At 33.5% G+C, this 24,792-nt stretch overlaps 1 protein-coding gene across 1 annotated transcript in view; it reads left to right on the top strand.

Moving 5' to 3' along the window:
• The window catches only part of LOC124536892 (sialin), a 60,012-nt gene that overhangs the window by 11,647 nt on the left and 23,573 nt on the right, over positions 1 to 24,792 (top strand). The window contains exons 3-8 of the mRNA XM_047113543.1: positions 8,133 to 8,296; positions 9,574 to 9,707; positions 14,930 to 15,132; positions 20,851 to 20,937; positions 21,983 to 22,113; positions 23,619 to 23,768. Coding sequence (XP_046969499.1) covers positions 8,133 to 8,296; positions 9,574 to 9,707; positions 14,930 to 15,132; positions 20,851 to 20,937; positions 21,983 to 22,113; positions 23,619 to 23,768 — 869 coding nt within the window. The remainder of the gene's footprint in view (positions 1 to 8,132; positions 8,297 to 9,573; positions 9,708 to 14,929; positions 15,133 to 20,850; positions 20,938 to 21,982; positions 22,114 to 23,618; positions 23,769 to 24,792) is intronic.

Below are 24,792 nucleotides of genomic sequence, written 5' to 3'. Positions count from 1 at the left end.
CGTGAGTTTTACCAGACATACTTAGAAAATTAGTAATGACTATTGCAGGAATTAGAGGGGATTTATAAATTAAATTTTCAAAAGACTTACTGCAATATAATAAAGACTAAGAACAAGGTTGTAACATTGGATATAAGGTTGTTATATCGTGATGTAGTGATAGCGATTATTCTTTGAATTACATCCGGAAGTGAAGTACAAACGTTCTTTTATATGTAGTCGTGTTATTGTGATTAATGATGGCCATCGCAAATACACTACGAGAAAAGTGAATGCTATGGACGCGGAAACTAATGGGTATGATAAACGTTTCATTGGAAACAAACTATTAGTCAGCAATATTCTGCTGTAACCATATAAGATACTGTATATATTGATAATGGATAAGTTCTAAAGGTAACGCTTATTTTTATGTAAATATGATTAGAAACGCCTGTTTCTAAAAATCTTTAATTAATAAACAACCATATATAATTTAGGGTTCTAACTATCTTTATTCCAAATTTTATTTCAAAATCCACCTATCTATCGTGTTTATACTATAAATTAAAATAACATCTGTAACTGCGTTTTCGTTTTCTCGCTTAGAAACATCTGACCATTTGGCATCTAAAGCCTGAACTATGTCGTAACTTGTAGCTTTGCGTTACGTTTGTTTACAGTTATGTAATATTGCTAAGAATTCCTTCGCATTGTTCATTACAAAGTTGTGAGCCAGGAGTGCCAACTTTATAATTGCAAAAAATATTAATACATATTTCTATTTTTAAACTTACAATGACTTTTGCTGGAGTCTTATGTATTATAAGGTTATTTTTATATTAATTAAATTAAAAACGTTTATTGTTTATAATCGATGTGTCTGTTTGCAAACCACTGGCAATAATATTCATAAATAAATATAATATGTAGACTATGTCAACGCTTAGGGAAAAATCAAAATCTATATATACCACTCGCCTCTTAATCAAATCTCATAAACTATAACACCTAAAAACTTGATAATTTCCAGGTAGGTTTCTCTAGGGTGCAGACATCCGATAAGAACTGATTTTACGAAACTCCTCCATTACGGGAATCAAGCTGGGGTTGGAAGTTTGTACGAAAGTTCTATGTTTTTGTCGCAGGGCTGTATCTTGTTTAGTGTTTCTTTTCCTGCGATGTTTCCTAAGTAATACAACTTGGTTATTCATTTCAAGTTTCTTTTTTTCATTCATTTCATTCTTCATTTGGCGCTTGGAATGTAACTGCAGTCAAAGGGGCATAAACATCTTAGTTCGCAAAGTTGGTGCCGTATTCTCCATGTAATGAATGGTTAATATTTTGAAAGTGCCATTGTCTAAAGACGATTGTGACCACTTACCATCAGTTGACCCATTTGCTCGTCCGCCTTTATCAGAAAAAGTAATACGAGAGAGATAAAATGATAACACAATCAAAATATTTTCTTATTAAAATTGAAACTTCCTGGAGATATAAAAACTGCAATTATATTAAGTTACGGGAAATTCGAGTGTATGGCAACCCTATACCCAACAGCTGGCGCACAAACAAATGAACCCTGCATCCATGATGTATAGCTGTAATCGCTAAGAAGTATTATTTATAATGACGAAAACAATTACACGTTACACAGCTTTACCTCAAAACCTTAAAAATAATACTGTTCAGGTATTTATGGCTAAATATTCTTAAATATGGATTATCTAATCATTCATGATTATGATACATATTCAAGAAAATTGATACTTCGAATGGAGTACAAGGTTTGACCGCGGTTGTTTAAATTGTATTTGTTAATGTCTCACAGTGCTGTGTTTTGTTTCGACTACTTAGACGGCCCCACAAATGTCAGACAATGTTATAAAACTCTTAATAAATATATAGGATTTAATTGAACACATTTACTGAATTCCGATAGCATGGCAACCCTAATCTCTAATACCCTGTCAAATTGACTCGTGATATTTATCTGTAATCGCTACGCACTTAAACACACAGACGGATGTTTCGCACACTCGTATGAATACACAGTATATTATGTCACTTGTAAGAATCAAATTGAAACATTGTTAACGCTTTATTGCATAAAAAACGTAAACAAATCTATGACAGTTTGTGCAAAATGGCGCCTGTCATTAATCATTGTCGTATTATTTGGCAAAATTAGTTGAGTTTCTTTGGCACGTCAATGAAAATATATACTAATATTTTAAACGTGAAAGTAACTATCTATCTGTCTCTTTTTCCTGCCAAACCGCTGAATGAAATTTTATGAAACTTGGTATAAAAAAAAATTGAATTCCAAGGAAGGACGTAGGCTTCTTAGCCTAAATCATGAAAATCAAATACCTAAAATGCAAGCGACCCGCGGGCGACATCTAGTACTTTGTAAATAAATTGCCGCAAGTTCAAGGGATTAGTAATTAATGCGAATGACAACCCTATCCGTGACCCACCCTACAGCTGGCACGCACACACACAAAACAATCCGTAACGCACGTTGTGTGTGTATTTTAAGAGAGATTGCGTCCGTTATTTTGTAATTGTAAGAGTATAACATGAACTTTATTTGGAGCTAAGAAATGCATGCTATTTTAAGGCGCATTATGTCACGATACGAATGTAAATACATTGTTTAATCAATTTGATACATACATTCTTATGGTAATGACCGAAATGTGTTTTTCGTGAGGCATTTTTATTTAAATACCAAAAAAATGATGTTTTGGAAAAGTTTTGCTGGTAGGGCTTTCTTCAAGGCCATTGGGGTGGGTACCATCCACTGATATATCTACGGTCAAGCAGTTGTAGTAAGTATTTTTGTTCCCGTTTCACTTATCAAATCTTATCTAAGATTGATGGCGCGGACAATAATACAACAGCTGCATACGGCGCCACTATATAGTGGTGACCTTTAACCGTTAGAAGATTCAATCGTCCACCTACCGATGACATAAAAATAATAAAGAAAACAAAAAAAAAATTAAACTATAATTTACTTGGACCAAAGATCAACCATCTCTTAACAAGTGTTCTTTTCCTCTATACAGAGAAATTTCTTTATAAAATTAAAAATTTTCGAATATATTGTGCAACTTTCTTCACGGTCCTCAATATTTTCTATTATAATCGTCAGTACCTAGATGCTGATTTCGCTATGCATTTGACAGAATCGGAATATTTTCTATCCTCTTTTAGTCGCTTGGAATTTAAGAGATAGCAACACGTTGTGCTATCAAAGTAATTTATCGTACGTGTATAATACGACACAACTTAGATGTAGCATCGGCAAAATTTATAAAACCCCTTACTGCATATTTATATATAACAAGAATATACAATAAGAAGAGCTCCCTTTTCGTCGCTAAAGATTCTCGCGTCAGTACAACCCGAGAAACCAAGTGCATGTAAATCGACGTGTCAAATTGACGGAATATAGTAGATCATATGATATTACAAGTTATTGAGTTTGTTTAAAGATCATATTCACATAAGAACTAATATTGAAAATTTCGAATAACGTACTTAATTCGAATGTGATCGGTTATACGAATTTTGCCGGTGCTATATCTAAGTTGTGTCGTAATAACAGTTAATATCCCACAGGAACTTCTTAAATTGACAGGATTATATTGCTTCTATGATCTGAGTTTAATTCGCGAGTACCGTCGCGCTCAGAAGACAGCTGCTTTAAATATATGTGCGTATGTGTATCTGCTGTTACGTGCGTAACGGTATTCGTGTACGCGGTATAAATAACGTATTTTACTTTCGTTTTCATTACATTCTCTGAATTTTTCGTTTCGTTAAAAACTACCAATGTTATTTTTTATTCTTGTTTTTATCGAAAGTGGTCTTTGTCATGAATAAGTACGAACAAACATATTTACTAAGGATGATTACTAAGATTATTTATCATATGTTTCAAATCACTTTTCGATATTTCACGATCTGCGGTGAGTTTCGAGTTTATTCAACAACAACAACAACAGCCTGTAAATTCCCACTGCTGGGCTAAAGGCCTCCTCTCCCTTTTGTGGAGAAGGTTTGGAACATATTCTACCACGCTGTTCCAATGCGGGTTGGTGGAATTCACATGTGGCAGAATTTCTATGAAATTTGTCACATGCAGGTTTCCTCATGATGTTTTCCTTCACCGCTGAACACGAGATGAATTATAAAGACAAATTAAGCACATGAATCAGCGGTGCTTGCCTGGGTTTGAACCCGTAATCATCGGTTAAGATGCACGCGTTCTAACCACTGGGCCATCTCGACTCTCCACTGGGCCATCTCGACTCTATCTATCTCTGAGTTTATTCTCACTGAATCTATAATACAGATCAAGGTATTGTATAGTCTTCCATTGGTTTAACTCAATCATGTATGCCTGTCGTATATGGGGGACATCACTGTTATCTCTCTTCCTTTTGCTCTTCCTTTTGCGTATGCGGTTAATGTACGATACGAATCCACATATTTAAAGTAAATTTCAATAAAATATTTATTTCTATAAAAAAATCTATCATCTAAATGTATTACAGTTTGATCCGATAATTTATTTTATAATTGTTTATACATAAATAAACTGCGTAGCTGGTTAAATTATTGATATGAAGAATGTTTAATACTTCTTACAGTACCACAGTCTATGAGTTATTATTTAAACGTAAATATTGCCAGTTCGCGATTATAAATATTTCATACAATTTTAAAAAGAAAATGTTTGTAATGTAAAAAATGTCTAGTAAATAAATTTCTACTATTATTATCGAACGATACTTCGTTGCTGTGTCAACGCGTCTCTAGTGATATGTATGTGTGTGTGTCTAGTAGTAATTTCAAATACTTCCCGACTTATTTCCGTTGCTTACGATCTTGTTTTTGCAAGGGAGCCAATTTTTTTCGACTTACCCGAACAATGACGCTATTCTGCGATGTTGTTCGACCTTGGCAGGCAGATTTACAGCATCCGTTAATGTTGATTTGAATAATGGCTAATCATAGACTGCATTAAACGATTTAAACAAACTGTTGTATAATTAGAAATGTTTTTCTTTAATTGTGTATTTTCTTTACACACACATTCATATAATTAATATTTATTTTGCTAGCTTGTGTTCTTGTGAGATATACTACGTCTATACAGCAGTTATGTATGTGGTTGTGTTTTGGTTGAATGTGTGTGTAAGTCAGATTTATTAAAGCCACACATTACGGTCTCGGAACTCACGAAGGCGCGCCCCTCCACTTTAAATGTTTATTACATGGTATAAAACAAAGTTGCTTACCGCTGTCTATGCCTATGCTTAGATCATGAAAATTACGCAAGAGATTTTGATGCGATTATTTTGAATAGATAGAGTGTTGATAGGAAGGTTTTTATATATAATACATGGGCAATATAGTAAAGAAACACTGTCAATTTTAGAAGTGATGTAAATAAATAAATTCATTTAGTATCAGCATTGCACCCGTGCAAAGCCGGGGCGAGTATAGCCGGGCTAATATAGTATGAACGTTTAGAAGTTTTTAGTGTGCGTGAGGTCTTAACATAAGATTAACGATCACAAAAAAAAATCGATTACATTTGTAATAGTAAAGTACTCGCCTTTTATGATCGAATAGATAATCTCTTAGTTCTCAGTCTTGGTAGGGTTTCATTTCAAATGGTTAATAATTAATATTGCTTCAGCATATACTATTAAAACTGTATTTTAATTAGCGATCCGTCCCGGCTTCGCACGAGTTGACATAAGTTTTTTTTTATTTATATATTTTTTGTTGCTTTTTCCGACATGTTTAAAAATTATCGTTCTATTTCAACGTATTTACATGAAAACCTTAATAAATGATATACCTAAAGCTTCCTTATGAATTCCTCTGTCTATTAGTGAAAACCGCATGAAAATCCGTTTAGTAGTTTTAGAGTTTATTGCGAACATACAGACCGACAGACGCGGCCGGGTGATTTTTTATAATATGTAGTGATTTAGATATGTACATTATTAATGTCAATCATATTAACATTGTATTTATCTACTGTATATAACAAATCTGTTATTGTTTTAGCGTCATTGAAGTTAGGTGTTCGAGTTATGCTACCAAGTGGTTTTAATAATACGTGGACCTCAAAAACAGAGGTTACTCGACCACAAATCTGATTAGATTATAATTTGTGTTTATATTTTACCTCGTACTTGACTTTTACTGGATGTAGCACCTAAATTTGTAATCAGAAAAGGAGGGACCTTAACCCATCTAGGGGACATTAACATTTAGTTCAGTTTTATGTGAACACAAACCACAGAGCTAGTTAAATCGTTGTGACCAGTTTATTATGCAAGCGTTCATACAAATATGTTAATGTCGTATTTACATATGACCACATATGGTTTTAGATACAACGACCTCGTCTTAATAATTATAATTTTATTAATATTATAATTAGCACTGCAACAGCTGATTATTGAATTTTTCGTATTTCGAAATACTATACATGTATTTTTCGTAACAAAATATGACATTCTAAATATGTAATTCAAAATTTAGGTGTTCTAATAAAATTAACTGCATGTCCAAAAAATAGTTTGGTACATTTAAAAAAATAATAAAAGAAACATTCAGAAATAAAATTCTAAGTTTAGTGTAAGTAAAATGCTAGTACTTTATATTAAATACTAGATACTTAAGTTCTTGCCATAGATCGTACTCACAGAAATCACATAGCTAACTATACTTATCGAGAATTTTGACGAGTCCCATCTATGTAAGTACTATATAATGTGACATTACATAACCTTCCCCTATTAAGTCTTTCGAAAAATAACTTAAAAACGAAGTAGTTAATAATATTGCCTTATAAAATTGCGACTTTTGCATTATTACACGCCGTAATAGTCACAGCTGATAAACAGACATTGATGCGTCAATCCGTAAGTTTACAAAACAGAAGGACTTCGCAGTTAAAACTCTTCCTGTTGACATTTGGCGTGCGAAATTATTTTTCCTCGATTTAAAATCGAGTATATTCTACAATGTTTCGTCGTAATCGGCTTGGTTAAACTGGTATAATTGATTCTGCCAGAGCACACAAATAAGACCAATATTTGACTCCCAAAAATCTTCCAATCGCCACCAGCTATTTTGCGTGTGTATTCTTACTAGCCTGAGAATGTAGGCCTTACGTGTCCCAAAACGAAGTCTCGACTTACTATGTCTACTAGCTTTCTTTACAGAATAGATTAACTATATCGGTATATCGGTTAACTGTAACTTCAGCTTGCTAATTTTCTAGACCCTTTTACCTTACAAATCTGTTAATCCGCATGTTATCATTTGCGACTCCGCTCAACCTCAACGGTACGTTAGAAATATTTCATGCTAAAGGGAAATATTGGAAGACAAAACTGCCACAGATAGACGTATGGGCAGTTTGTATTTGTATAACTAATATTATTGTCTGTAGCTATTTGTAGCCTGACCACATAAAGTTGACGTCAGAGATAACAATTGTATGTAGTATCAATTTGATCGCTTTTATAGTGTGATGATAATTATTTTAATTTACGCAGTAAAATCTTCGCCGTCTTTAAATTTTTAACGTCATAGTACGTCATTCTTACGTTGATATGTTTGTACAAAAGTTTAGTAATGTATTACATCACTCTCACTATTGTTAGACAATAGATAGATAACGCTTACGGAAAAATATATCCATATGACGTATAGGATTCTGTTACTAGCATTAGATAATTTCGGTAGACGAGTAAATTTTTTCATAGATAACATAACATACTTACTAAATGTTTTGACTACAATTATTTGCCTGTTGCAAAGAATGTATAGAAAAACCTGAAAAAATAAAAATACATATGTTAATAAAAATTTGGGCATTTGAAAACCTCACATAATCGAGATTACTTTTTGAATTTATGTATATAACTTAGACTACAATACGACAATATTAATCTATGGCCAAAAGAGCTCTATTATTGATATGGATTAAGGAAACCCGCATTGGAACAGCGTGGTGGAATGTGTTCAAAACCTTCTCCTTAATGGGAAAGGAGGCCTTAGCCCAGCTGTGGGAAATTTACAGGCTGTACTAAGTATTTTTTTCTTCGCAGGTTGTCTAACATGCGTCCAAGTGCTGAACATCATGGTACTCCTCGGCTTCATGCTCAACTACGCTCTTCGCGTGAACTTGACCATCGCCATCGTCGAGATGATCTTCGACACCAAAGACAATCACACCATTGCCAACCTTACAGATTCTTTCAATGTCACACAGGTAAGAATCTATATCCCAAAATACTGGTATCCAATTTTAGGTCGGGTTAGTAAAAAATATTGAGCTTAATTCTTAATTAATTCTCAATCAGCCAGTGATTTGGAACTGGACAGTAACACTTCCACGATAAAGAAGTTTGACTTCTTTGATGTTGCCGAAATAATATTAGTGAGGAAGTAATAATTATCAGTACTTCTTTTGCCAAATCCCCTATTTGCCCACGTTGTTAAAATATTTTGAGACGTTTAAGATTGTGTCATATTACGAACTCTTTTTTGAATAATATGACGGTATCTTCTCGTTAATATTTTAATAGTCTTTGTATAATTTGTCAGGTAGTAAACACATTTATTAGGTATAATTGAAATGATGAGTCAGACGTTATCAGTAAAACCACATCTTAATTGTTTAACAAGAACGTATTAAAGTAATCTTCTTTAAAAACGAAGCGGAATTAATTATCAAGATTAAATAAAATAACCGCAGTCAAATTAATTAAAATTGTAATGGTCCCCAAAACACTTGATGGATCAATAATTGAATGTGCTACTTAATTTGGTGCCCTAAAGGTCGAACCTATGCGATCTTAACCTTTCATTTATTTTCCTCAATAATATTGCAGCTTGTAAAGTTTGTCAAAGCGTTATTGACCTTGTTTCTTTGAAATTAACGGTATTAAGAACATCTAAACTATTACTGTTCAATGTTGTAAAATTCAACGAATTTAATAACGACTCTGATTCATCTTAATGCTGACACGTTAAGTTTTCGAGGAGTAACTATCTTTTGAGTGACTTAATTTTTAGTAAGCGCAAGCGTAAGCAATCATCAAAGTTGTCTGTCCATTTGACTACTTATAATCTCGTCCATTAACTTTGTCGTTTATTTGTTTAGTTAGACGATATATAGATTTACTAAATTTAACTACTTGATAACTTATTTCGTGTAAATCAGCTGTTTGTATATTCTTGAAACGGCCTGGTCAAATAGCTACGATTAATTAATAAAATAATTAAATTAATTAATAAAAAAATAATTAATACGAATAGCTCGTACATCGTTCACCAATTTGCAAATCAATTAATTTTAAGCCCATGTAGTTCATTGGTAAGATATAACTAGAAATACATCAAATTGTATAAATAAAACTTCAATTCATAATTTAACCTCTTTGGAAGCAATTACTTATATGACAATGTCTTGGCCTTATAAATATCGAAGTGTAATTAAAAGTAAATGTTGTGAATTTAGTCTAATATAATATTTTTCTTTATCAGCACCCAGAGCACATAGAACAGACTCGATACCACTGGAACACGAAACAGAAGAATCTTCTTCTGGGCTGCTTCTTCTGGGGATACGTGCTCACAGAAGTTCCAGGCGGTAGACTAGCGGAGGTCATAGGTGCACGGTAAGCTATTACATCACTAATCCAATGTCCAAAAAGATGGACATGAATGAATATACACACGATATATGACTTGATACAGCTCGTGACTTTACTTGAGATTTAGGGGTTATTATGTTATTTGAGAGCGGAGATGGCCCTGTGGTTAGAACGCGTGCATCTTAACCGATGATTACGGGTTCAAGCCCAGGCTAGCACCACTATATATATGTGCTTAATTGTGTTTATAATTCATCTCATGCTCGGCGGTGAAGGGAAACATCGTGAGGAAAACTGCATGTGTCTAATTTCATCGAAATTCTACCACATGCCACATGCCAGTCGCATTGGAACAGCGTGGTGGAATATGTTCCAAACCTTCTTCTTAGTGGGAGAGGAGGCCTAAGCCTAGCAGTGGGAATTTTACAGGCTGTTTATGTACTGTACTAATGTACTGATGTTACCTATTACGCATAAAAAATAGTATATATATTATATGTCCTTTGAGTTCAACCTTGCTTCATAAAGGAATTCATCAAAATGTTTGCCAAAGAACCTCTGTTCATACAATATTAGAAAGTATGCTAGTACACAGATATTCTAAAAATAAAAGTATTAGTTATCGGAGATCGGTTCAATGGAAGCTGTTAGGTTTCTCGGTTCATATATTCAGCAGCAGCAGGTAAAGCTGTTGGTATTGGGAATGATCTCTTTGTACTCGTATCTGATTGGCTGAGAGAGGGAATTTGTTATGCATTTTTGGATAAATAAATCCATGTATTATATACTTATATTATTATTTATAGGTGGTATAGTAAATTATCATTATGTAGTATAAAACAAAGTCGCTCATCGTTGTTTGTCCCTATGTATGCTTTAGATCTTTAAAATTACCCAACGGATATTGTATGGTTTTCGTATGTAATACATGGACAATATAGTAAAGAAACATTTAAAACGACTGAAAAACATTCAATGATATAAGAGATTCTGTAGTATATTTAGTGTCAGCAATGCACCCGTGCGAAGCCGGGACCTGCGGCTAGTTACTCATACATACTCATACAACTCATACATTCAGTATTTATCATTATGTGATGGTTTGATCATTCCACTGCGGCTTCTCGTTGTACTGTACTTAAAATTTGAATGAAAAAAAAAAACAAAGTTCAAGTGAAAATATGAATACCGTATATAATTACGCCAACTGTAAAATTCCTTTTTGTAAGAAACAATAGTTCAGGCTATTGGAATGTGTTCAATTGTAACGAAAACTCTTATTGTCTTACCAATAAAGGTCATTATGCAATGAGAAAATATGTAATGCATTATGACAGCGTTATCCGGTATGTCGAAGATTCCTTTTCGTAGAATTAAGTTCGTATGAATCATTACGGGGCGCTGACCGAAGGTTTCTTATTGAGACGGATGTTAATTTTACCTTAAAAATAATCAATTATGATTTCAATCAGTTTTTTTCCAGCTAAGATTGAAAGGTTATTTTTGTCTTAATATAACTAAGATAAATTTTTGGGCATTGAAAATAATCCTACATCTTTTTATTTGTGACTTGTAATTTGAATATGGAATACAAATTTTTAATCTTAAAATAATACTGGGTCCTGAATATATAAAAGTGCCTTCTAACTAACTATCGAACTCTTCAGCTTTGTAAATATGTGCTCTATTTTCAAATCATATAGAGTACAGTATAAAAATGTCGGATGACAATTTGAGAATGAAATTGAAAGAATTTCAGAACTGTCAAAAGTTAATGATATTTTTTTTTATAACATCACCTACGTTCCAAATTCAAATTTTTAAACTCGGCGTATAAGATGGACTGTGGTTTGATTAAATAGACTTTCAAAATCGGAGGTACCATAGAATTTTATTAAAAATACCAAATATTTCCTACCAGACCCAGGATTAGAACGAGGATCCACGGCATCTACTCTATTAAATAACTCGAACAAATAATATATGTATTATGTAGATATCATACACGTGGGAAGTCAGGGTGTGACGTTTGTTCATAGTAAGCATATTAGTAATTGCATATAAGCATTCCAGATGGTTTTAATTAAACCTGAGTATGTTATTAGCGAGAACCCATCCATAAGCATGCGATGAATTAATTGATGATTCCGCGTCGAACTTTCTAGAATCATAATAGATGGGTCGATTGGGTCAACTAGGAGTGATGTATGTACTTTTGGTCCTTGGTTATTTGCTACTATTGTATAATAGCTGTTGGCTGTTGCTAGCTAGTCTGTAGTCTATTTACGGACAGTATGTAAATAAAAATTACGAACGTCATGTTCGATTTTCAAATGAGTTGAATATTTGTGGTTTTGGCTTCATTACTTTATTAATAATAAGGTTTATGTTAGTAATTGGAGTCAAATTCGAAATTTGAATTATAATTGTAATACATGATTTAGTAAATACATTTATTGTTGTTATAAGTATTATAATTGATTTCTCAACAATAATATTTAATAATGAAATACAGATGAAAAATCATAGTTATATAATTGGAAAAGAATCTTAAAAAGTACCTATTCATGGCAACTATTTTGATCAAATTACAATATTACTAATACAGATTATATCGTCAACAGACCTGAAATACATCCAAAAATTCAATACGATCGGATACATAGACTAGCATAAAAGTAAAAAGATTTGACCCATACTAAAACAGGTGGAGTTAAATAAATCCACGTATACGATATCGAGGCTTCACAGGATGTCTGTGTCAGTTAGTTTATCGTTATATAGCGTCAGCTGTCGGAGTCAGGGGACGGGTTTTATGACTAACGCGAGTGAATAAGTCGCGTCATATTATATTAAAGTACTTTATCTTTTATGTATGCAGTTTTAATTGTTACTTTATGTGTTGTATTTTCCTTTATATTTTTATCTGTGTCTGACAAAATTTCAAGGTCAATAATAATATTGCTCGTATTAGTATGTCATATTATACTAATATTATAAATGCGAATATAACCGAATTTCATGAAATTTATTATGAAGCAAGCTTGAAGCCCAACGAAGGATATAGGTTTTTTTTTAATACGCCTAACGATAAACCTTTGAAACGCAAGCAAAACTGCACGCAACAATTTACTCTAAATACTTCAATATTAACGCCTAATTAAGACGATGTTTGTCAGCTTTTAATGATTTTAAAGCAAAAGTATTTTATATGGCATTCCTTTAATTTACGGTGGTATAATTTATAACGGGTGTGTGTGTGTGGACACTAGCCACACACATTACACATAACAAAAATGCAAACATTAGTACTTTGTATTGCTACTGTTTTCTGGTATGACGTATGAGTGAGCCAGTGTAATGCCAGCTATAAGAGACATAACATTTTAGTTACTCATACAAGCCTAAGTTTAAAAATGATGGATGTCTTAATTTAGATCGAACGGTCACAGTATTAAAAAAATAATGATTGAGGTTATGGTGACTTCCTGCAAGCCCGGTGTTGCCATGTTCATGGACGGTAGTAACTTTCCATCAGGTTAGCCTCCGAACACATAAAAAAGTAAATAATTGACACGCGACAGATCGTATTTGAAGAAAAAAAAATTGTGATTTTGATACGTTATGCCGCCGCGTACAGACGACCCCGTTACATTTTTATCACATGTAATATATGTATGTCCGTCGAGTTTATGTTAGTATTCAATATTTAATTGTTTAATTTGTGAATGTTGTTTTAATTATTTATATCGCAAAATGCGTCTGATATTTATTTTATGGCGATTGAATGTTTAGATAAAAATAATATTAAAAATATTTGCAAACATTAAGCAAGCAATAAAGATAGTACAGTCCAATAACAGTAATTTTGAATGTGATAGTATTGCCATCTCTTTCGCTTGTACAGAGTTAGAAAGAATAGAAGACTTGGTTAGTTTTCTTCACACAACCGAATTTCACATAATACAATTCTTTAATTGTAATTATCGGATATTTTCCTTTAAGTATTCTTTACTATCAACGTTTACAAAGAAAGCAGATTATAATGTGTAGTTCAGCTTAGTAGCGTCGATCTAAAATTCAAATTCATGTAATAACTACGTTTTAATCATGTGGAACGTTCTAGATAAAGTTAGGGTTGTCAGTCATAATTTGAAATAATTACCACATAAAGTAAGCAAAATACATATTTCAAATATGTTTTCAAAGCATTTTAGTACGATAGATATGATTTACTTTTGTGTGACGTGTTATTATAACTGTAGATGGGTGTAGAAAGTGAAATTAATTGAACTAATAATTATAAAAATAGGTGTATAAAAACATCTTTTTATAGGTTAATTTATTTGTATGATTTATTGACTTATTCTAAAAGTCTATAGTCTCACAATCGAAAGTGGTTGCGCAAAAAATTTGATTACAACAAATTATAGCGCTCGCAACTCGAATCAACGCCAGAAAGTTTTTATTGCGATTTTAAATGTAGAAACTTTTTTAACGTTTAATATAGTTTCACATTGAAAAGAACATTGTTCTATTGGTATCACTTATGTCATTCTTTTTTCATTTGTAATGCAATATCATATTACATTTTCTAAATTATCGACAGCCCTAGATAAAGTTACAAATCGTTTAATACCTAACGTATAAAATAGAGCTCAAATTGAATTCAAAATGATTTAATTTAAACGTGGAATGTATGACGCCTTAACGAATACTTATGTCAAATAAATATTTATATTGTCGATTAAAACCTCTTTAGAATTATTCGCGTGACAGGTCTGTATTATTACTTCCTAAATCATTTGTAACGAAAAAAAAAAATAACATTAATCTTTGTTCTATCACTATGTATGTGAATGTATTATGTAGTTTAAATTCCATTTTTAAAGTCGTGTACTTCCATCGATAACTGATAGGTATTAAATGGGTTTATTGACAGTTATTTTTATATTTCAGTACATATAAGTGTGAGGTGTATTTAAATATTTTGATAACGGTAGTCGGTAATCGTTATCAATATTTATTAAGTTAATATAGGTATAGTGAATGTGGCAGTAAGTTTGTAGGTTAGTTACTGTATGAGTCTAATATTTGCAGATGACTCATTACGTCCGACATCCACATCTGGGCGATTGGACATAAAAATCTTTGCTTACTAAGATTTTATATATATTTTGATGACTATATTATTTGTGTAGATAGTAATTTGAATACTAAAAGATTTTTTAATTGTCTTCTCCTAGGCGAGTGTTCGGCTACAGCACGCTTCTAGCCAGTGTCCTGACTCTCCTGTCGCCTGGAGCCGCAGCCGCCGGCTTCGGATGGATCGTGGCTCTCAGAGTCGCCCTCGGCTTCCTCCTCGGAGCCACGTGGCCGGCCATCTTACCCATGGCGTCGAAATGGATCCCGCCAATGGACAGATCCAAGTTTATGTCCAACATGATGGGTAAGAATCTAAATGATCTCACTCTTTTATTTATAGCGTTCACTTGATAAATTGCGGTTAATTAATAAAACTGTTTTGACATTCGTTGCGAACAACATCTGACAATGAGCCCCCTCGCAAATGACGTAGCTTACAAATTGTCAATTAGGTGTTATAAGACGCAATATCCATTGAATTCGCCTTGACCGGAGATCGTTTCCATTACAACTGGGCTCGTTATCGACCAATATCCGACGTCAAATGAACTGGCACAGAACTCGATTGTTATCGTGTACGGCGTAAACGTTTCGATATGCTTTGAAAGCGGGAACATGGCGTCGGAGGCGCGCGCAGGCGTGGTCGCTGACGTCACGCGAATACCGCGCCGCGATTGGCCGCCGGTTTGCAACCGCGTGAATTAACCTTGCACAACGGTTGCTATGCGCGGTTAACCAGTTCAGAGAAATGTTGCTTAGTGTTATTTTCGTGTGGGACAGTCGCGGTGACGATGAGTTCGATAGCAAGGTTATGTTCGGAGCTCGTGTTTGCGAAACGTGACGCCTTCGCAAAAACTTCGCTTGGCTCCCACTTGGTTCAAAACGAGGTTAATGGTGTCATATCCATACAGCATCATTTCGAAATATGCCGTAAAGTATTGGCAATTTTTGCATAATCATACACAAATGATCACCGTCGCCAATCATGATAATGTTTCGCAGACATCTTTATTATCGAGATAAAATCGCTAGACAAAATGAAAACTCAACTGCACCTGAGATTTAAAAATGGAACATAGGACAGTGACAACAAAGATCTCCTTGCATAAAAAATAATTGTATTTATCACTTTTCACAGTCTCTTCACTCAAAGACCCACTTAATACATTTTTAAGTGATAACCTATCAAAATTCTCATTCCGAATCAGGACAGAGGTGAACTGATACTTGGGTCATTAGGAAAGTTTCACAGACGACTCATTGATCGAATACCTCCGACACAAATCACTTTATGCGTAATCAGTAAATAATTGTCATTATTTATGTATGTAATAAACATTCGATATGAATATGACGATTCATTGATGGTGTAATCTGTACATTTACGTAAATCGATGTTTTTAATGCATTTCAGATAACGATTAAATAACAAGGAAATATTTTTAACAACAAACGTTACGTTAGATAATAAAAACATAAAACATAAAAGAGAATTATTATAAACATAAATAACATATTTTGGTATTAAAACGTTATGATTTGCAATTTTTTATCGGTCGACTTTTTTTGATTATTATATAATTAAAGATTTACCTAATTTTCGAATTGTCGAAATATAACTCGGTCGGTAATTTTGTATGTGACTGAAAAATAAATACGCAGTAAAATTCAAATATTATTTGGCTGTATAAAATAATACCTTCGCGAACTTTTGGCATGAAAATATATTTTATATAAATGTCATTTTAAAATAAAATTAATATTTTGCCCATTGTTAAGTATAGACCCTAAAAATGAAGTTAATTTAAAAGCCTGCTTGAATAAAGTCCTAATTTATTATTACTAATTATTATTGGGTTTAATTTTGAAACTATAGGTTCTAATGATAAGGAATTATAAAAAAAATACATAATTTACCTTCTCGTAGGTTTGTAATACCACAAAAGGGTATATCCTACCAAAAAAATCCACGATTCAGTTAACCAGAACGCCTTGAAAGTGAGTTCAAGTTTTTCAAGACTCACGTCGCAATTCTTGACATAGTTATCAGGTGTCATTAAACTTAACTCAAATATTTTACTAAACATAAAAAAAAATACTGTTAAACTTTCCTAATGACAAGTTAGTATGTAAAGTAACTACACGAAGAGGAATACCATTGCGAAAATTAAAACAAAAAAATATTTATTTCAGACCTTGGACCCGCACGTACTAATCTATAAAACTATGTTAGTAAAAGATTGAACTAGAAAAAAAAAACAATATTTCCAATACCTACTACATTAAACTAATACTATAAATGCAAAAGTGAGTTGATTTAATTGTTTATTATGCATTGCGTCTCAAGTAATCAATCATTTAATAGGTACCACCCACTCATCAGATATTCTACTGCCAAATGCAATGGCGTTTAGTATTGTGTTCCGGTTTGAAGGGAAAGCGAATCAGTGTAACTATAGACAATAGAGTTACAAGATCTTAACTCCCAAGATTGATGTGTCATTGGTGTATGGTGGTGACCACTATCAGATGGCCCATATGCTAGTCTACCTACATGTATAAATAAATGAAGTTTTCCTCACAAGTTACTAAGCGTTTTATAATGGATATATGTAGGTTACCTAATACTTGACAACTACGCGAAGATTCCACCTACACGAGAATATTTAATCAAAATCAACTTTATTCAAGTAGGCTTTTACAAGCACTTTTGAATCTTCATTTAACAATTAAGTGAAGCTACCACCGGTTCTAAAAGTAGATTCTACCGAGAAGAACCGGCAAGAAACTCAGTAGTTACTCTTCAATATATATCTGTTTCAATAAAACAGTTGTAATAATAACAATGGCGATTAAATATGCACAGATACAACAGTAATTCGTAATCTGCATTTCATGAATATGGACAGGTTTTTTGTATTGATAATTTGTAATTAGATTGAATAAAACGTGGCCATTTTGTCTTATTATTTGTTATATAATTATACTTTGTTTAACAAAACTGTTTGACTATTGTTACTGAATAATTTAAAATAAAAAAAAAATATATAAAAATTGTTTTGCTAACGGTACAACAACTCAGTAAGAATAGGTATATGAAAATCTAAGGTTCCTCACTGTTTCCCTTTCTCATCACCTCCAAGCACGAAATAAATAAGCAATATACTCTAAGTAAATAAAATTCCAAGCAAAAGAGGGCTTGCAAAGACTAGTGAATTTATCACCACCAGGGAAGGTCGTCATGTGGCAGATTATTATCAGACACAGACAAATATATGGTCTCGTTATCTGACACCATAAGAAAACGAAAATAATTAAAAACTAATGAGGCAATCAACCCGGTGCTTGTCATTTGAACCCACCGATCTTCGATTCAAACCCACGTGATCTATCCATTGCTAATTCACTAATTACTGTATGAAAACAATTTCAAGGTTACGCGTCAATCTTCATTAATCGAATGTCTTTTAACTACGTACTTATTATTCTTAATCACATCAGATTGATCCTGAAAGATTGAACAATGTAGCTGAAACATTGTACCATTAGATTTTTATGTGCAAATTTGATTTGAAAGTCGAGTCAATGTTATATTCATTTTCGATTAAAAGTAAAATGGAAATTATATAAATAGAAAGCAAGTTATATATAGAAAATTTGTTTCATTTTTAAAACATTTAAGGTTACAATTAAATTAGTGTACCTACATGATATTGGCGAAATAATCTGTGCCCTGTCACAACTAAAAGCCATTAAACCAAGAATTGAATTGAAAATTTATATCGGTATATAAGTTTCATTAATAAAATTATCCTAAATCATAATATTTCTTATTTAAATATGCTCCTAAAAGCTCTTTTGAATCTATTGTTATCGTGTCGAATTAAATGTAATATAGATTCTACCGATAAGAACTGGTAAGAAGCTCAGTAGTTACTCTTTTTCACAATTTTAAAGTATATTTAAATTTATGAATATCCTGCCGATTTTAACACACTACATCTGCTGGATTTGCCGAGCATGAAGTGTGTTTTGGAATCTCCGGTACGAATTTACAAATAAATTCATATTTCTTATCTATTACAAAGTTTCCTTGCGAATATTGCGACGTATTTTGTAAATACATACCAATGTATTATACAATACAAATAAGTTTACCATATAGCATTTTCCTGGAATTATTTTTTACTGGATCTCCGAAAGGGTAATATGTATTTTTGGGAGACAGCTCAATGTTTGTGTATTTTTTACCGGGATAAAATTGCTGTTCCAGACTAATCTGAAATTTGGCACAGACATCTCTGGCAAATTTCATTCGCATCCGTTCAGACGTTCTGGCATGATTGAGCAACAAACATCCATACTTTTATATTTATAATATTACATAAATATAGCGCTAAAATCTCATTTATGAAAATAATCAATAGTCATACTCAATAGTCAGCGTGACTCGTTCTGTCATCAGTGGCGGATTTACAAATCTGCTGCTAGTAGGCTAGTAGGTTATTCAATTTTTGCCGCCCTTACATTTTTGTAACATTTATGATTTGTGTTCTATCGTCCTCATTACATCGGTTTTTTCCCGTTAATAGTATGATTATAAACTATGTAGGTGATATTTCTGTCAGTTACTAGATTATTTTTCCAACCCGCTATGTAGTGACGAGTATACGGATTACAGACGTAATGTGTATACATATAATTATAAGTAATTTCTTTTTGGCAAATCTGTAATGAATATTATTAGTTAAAATAAAATGTTATCGTATGTATGTATATAAAAAAAAACCTACCATCCTTTTTTAAGATTTCCTTTAGTTGTAAGAAACTGTACATAGAGAAAGCTATTACGCAAAATAAAGGCTATTGTAAAATAAAACGCTACATATAAACTTTCCATTTAATATTCCTCATATCTCTTAAAAAATCGCTATAAAATGAATAATCAATTTGCATCGAGTCCAAGGCGTTTTAAAACCTCAACCTAATACTAAGTAATTAAACGTGTGACTTTAACGCCCTGCGTCCTTTCCCACAACTGGGTCTAGGTGCGCTTGAGGAAAACGAAATGCCTCTCACGCCTTGACTTATCCATAGTGTTTTCGCTAATAGTATTCCTTATATGCTAATTGCAATATTTTCCTATACAATTATGTTAAGTTTAGTGTCCACAGATACATAATAACGAATTCATTGGTATTAGATTAATGTTTCATATGAATATTTATTATCTGTGTATTTATGCATCTGTCGTCAAGAATGACACATCGCAAAGCGCGGGAAAAATTATATAGATAAATTGCCGCGCGCCGAAGATGGTGTATGTGCACAGCGAAATTTATATTTTATATACATATTCTAAATAGTCCAGCGCTAGCTATTGGATTTGTCTAGACACTTAGTTTCAAGCCAGTTAGACACTTTAATGCGTCTGGCGTTATATGGACATGTTCTGGCAGTCACTGACACTTCTTTGTAGAGCGTCCACATTTTTGTAGCTAACTGACTGTTTTATAACTTTGACGACCTCCATGGTCGAGTGGTGTGTACACCGGTTTTCATGGGTACGCCACTCTGTGGTCCCGGGTTCTATTCCTGGCCGAGTCGATGTAGATTACCATTAGTCTTCTATGTTGTCTTGGGTCTGGGTGTTTGTATCGTCGTTATTTCTGATTTCCACAACACAAGTGCTTCAACTACTTACATTGGGATCAGAGTAATGTATGTGATGTTGTCTCATATTTATTTTTTTATAAATGACTAATCCTATGCATGTAGCCAATTACTGGGCCCGAAGTACCGAGTCTCTGAGCCCAGTCACTAACCGAGTAAACCATGCATAACAGGCAGGCAGACATAGCAACTTAATGTATAAATGAATACATACGCTATTTGTATAGGTTTGATAGCCCAGTTATTTGGAAAGCTATTCAACATAATGCAACGAATCAGACTATATAGTTGTTACGAATAGCCACACGGAGCTATAGTAGTCAAATTATAAAATTGTATTTCTTTACAGCGTCATCTCTGGGTGCAGCCATGACAATGCCGATCTGCGGTTTTCTGATCGCACACTTCGGATGGGAATCAGCGTTTTATTTCACTGGTAAGTCATATTCTTATCATAATTATATTTGTACACAGAGTTTTACATGTTTTAAATTGAACAAATTTAAAATTCCTTCACTATTTTAAAGCGTAATTAGTCATTATAATAATCAGGGGTCCCTTATTGGCTTATACTGTAACTCTTTTTTTGTAATGTTACTGGTACTGAAATGCACATTGAGGGCCCATTAGACAAGGGTATAGGTTAGGTTAGGGGCTTCGTCAAAGGGTAATATACGACACAATATAGTTGAGATATACCTACTATTTTATACCCTATTGAATGGTATATTAGTCGAAAATAGTAAAAAACATTATCAATGAAGTAGGTTCCTTATTAGTTTAAATTATTGTAATTCGTTACGGTTGCTTGGGAACTGTGTGCCTGACCAACAAAAAATAGTTGCAGCTGTTACTGTTACTGGATCCTGGTAGGCTTTTATTCCTGGAGCTCGGCGAATAAGGCTCAAGTTTTAGTATATGGCAGAACCTGACATAGATGAATCGATTACTTAGGTTTGATATACAATTATAAACAGTAAAGTTAAATGTTTGACACTGTAGAATCGAATGCTATAAGTGTTAGTCAGGCGGTCGTTAAGATACTCGCGTCATATGCACTTGATGTCATCGTTGTTGTCAAGATATGAGTGACTGCCGATAGACAATACACGATAATATAAACATTTGCACTCTGCAACACACAATCACTTACATACTTAAAAACCACACATTTTGACATAAAAAGATTTGATGGTCTTATATGATCAATTCCAAAATAAAACAAATTAACTTATAAGGTGTTATGCCCATGCCTTGCGCTTGCGTATGTGTTACCTAGTTTACATTAAAAAATAAAAACTAACTGCAACGTTTTCATATGTAATGTATAAGTGAAACGTTTCTGATGCAGCAGGGATTAGCTTCAGTGAATAATGCTCTTAATTTTTTTATAATTATGGTGTAATCGATTGAGAAGTTTACAAAATCATACTAGTTGAATTAAAGGTTGTTGATATGTATAATGTGTGTCTGTGTGCCAGGTATAATCGGCGTGATGTGGTCGGTCGCGTGGTTTGCGGTGGTGTACGACTCGCCCGCTCAGCATCCGCGCATCTCCGACACAGAGAGGAACTACCTCATGAAGGCCTTGCCACAGGACACTAACAAAGGAGTATGTATAACACTTACAGATATACTACCTCTTTCTTTGAATCTATTTTGTTCAACGCACAAAAGGGTTGGTTGTTTGGGTATTGTGTGTAAACTGACTATTGTTGTATTCTTATTTCAATTTATTGAAAAAAAAAGAATAGTACCGAATTGAGAATTACCTCCTTAAAAGTCCACCAAACTTGGTTGTAGCCAACTCAACTTATTTCATCAGCCAAAGATACTGTCAGGTGTTCTCAGTGATAAGTAAATTTAATCGGAAAATAGTTCTCACTGCAACGTAATTATACAATAGATGCCACATAATTTCCATTCATACTTTTGATCACAATAAAAATTCGTGTATTGAATTTTATACAATATATTTATAAGTTTTTTTGTATAAGATAATGTCTTAATACCTATATTCAAATGCCTGAAAACCCCGAATAAAAGACGTACATAGAATTCCATTGTTTACCAAACCAGTTCAAACATCGATAAAATAAACTCAGGGCCGTATGAAAATGTGTTTTTTCAAAATGTTATATTATGAATCAAACGAACGATGTCACCTTGGGCTTTGCTATTTACATTCTTATCAGACCCTACATAATGCATTTCAATTTGTAGCCTTGGCAGATTCGTTTCATGCATTTGTAATTTGGCATATAGTTGGCGTTTATTGCCATCGCTATGGCAGGTGACAACAATGACGATAAATAGGAAAAACACAGCGTCAGTGAATTATAAGTGCTAATGGTTTGATTGCGATGAAAATAATACATTTTCTTATATAAAAGTGTTAAGTGGTAAGTCATATGGGTGACCTGCTAGTATTTGGGTATAGGCACTGTTGGAAATAATAACCAGCCCGCCATCAAATGCACCTACCATCTTGGAAACTGTTCGTAATCACCTTTTAAACTTGAACTCAACAATACTAAAAGCATTGAGGTTATCGTAGAATACTGAGGAATGAAAACTTGATCAATCCAACCAATCCTAACCAGGCTTACGTGATCTCCAACAAAAAAAAAGTGCAAATGTATTCAATTATCTAGACACTCGGTAGCGTGTCAGCCAAGTTCAGTCAACAGAACTGTCGAGCATCACCGTGTGTAATTTTACACGAACCATTTGGAGCCACGTTTGACCCCTTCATAAATCAAAAACTATTTGACATCCACGTGTCAGATTTGGCTCATATAGTGTCACTTACGAGATACATATGTGTTTCAAATTTCATAACGACAACAACAACAACAACAGCCTGTAAATTCCCACCGCTGGGCTAAAGGCCTCCTCTCCCTTTTTGAGAAGGTATGGTACATATGCCACCACGCTGTTCCAATGCGGCTTGGAATACACATGTGGCAAAATTTTTATGAAATTCCATAAACAAATCTCAAACGGTTATTTAGATACACAATCAATAATGTAGATAAGATCAAGTGGGTATGTAATACGTTTGTGGCCGCAGTGTAGATAAGATCAAGTGGGTATGTAATACGTTTGTGGCCGCAGCACACAGCGGTACCGTGGCGGCGCATGCTGCTGTCAGCGCCGGTTTGGGCCATCGTGGTGACGCACGGCGCCTCCGTGTTCGGCTACTTCACGGTCGTCAACCAGTTGCCCACCTACATCGAGAGCATCCTGCACTACGACATCAAACACGTGAGTAATTGAGTTAGATGATAGATCTAGGTGATATTAAAAATAGGACTGCTAATTTAATGCACGATAGAGATTTCACTGAATCATCGATCCATCCAATCAAAATATATTTTACTGGAGTCGGCTATGTCAACAACAGCCTGTAAATTCCCACTGCTGGGCTAAAGGCCTCCTCTCCCTTTGAGGAGATTTGGAACATATTCCACCACGCTGTTCCAATGCGGGTTGGTGGAATACACATGTGGCAGAATTTCTATGAAATTTGTCACATGCAGGTTTCCTCACGATGTTTTCCTTCACCGCTGAGCACGAGATGATTTATAAAGACAAATTAAGCACATGAATCAGCGGTGCTTGCCTGGATTCGAACCCGCAATCATCGGTTAAGATGCACGCGTTCTAACCACTAGGAGTCGGCTATACTATACTAATATTATAAATGCGAAAGTTTATCTTTCTGTCTTTTGATTTTTCACGACTAAAGACCACGCGTTGAGCCGAATTTGATGAAATTTGGTGTTAAGCGAGATTTAATATCTCGTATATAGATATATGTATGTATATATGATTTATTTATAAATATTTATAAGCTGCTTTATATTTTATGTATTATTTTTTTGGTATTTATGTATTTGCTATATTTATTGAGTTGTATTCGTTATTATTTCATAATGTAAGTTTTTACTGCACCACCATATTGCCGTCTTCCATACACATTATTCTTCTAACCCAAAGGTTGTCTGGAAGAAATGGCTTATAAGCCATATGACCGCCTTTTGCTTGGACAATTTTGTTTTATAGAAATTATATTGGTGTGCAACAAAGAGTTAAATAAATAAATAAAATAAATAATATCAAAGGAAGTACATAGCCTTTTCTATGCCTCAAACTTCATCAACCTTTAAAAACGCGGACAAAACCGTGAGCGACTACTATTTAAAAATAAAACTACCGCTGGTTTGGAATGCTAATTCTATCAAAATAAACTATCAATAAAAATAATATTTTTCATTAATCATTTACA

This window comes from Vanessa cardui, chromosome 17, assembly GCF_905220365.1.
Source record: "Vanessa cardui chromosome 17, ilVanCard2.1, whole genome shotgun sequence".
NCBI classification, from domain to species: Eukaryota; Metazoa; Arthropoda; class Insecta; order Lepidoptera; family Nymphalidae; genus Vanessa; species Vanessa cardui.
The sequence above is the reverse complement of the archived record's forward strand: the minus strand, read 5'-3'. Positions and strand labels throughout refer to the sequence as shown.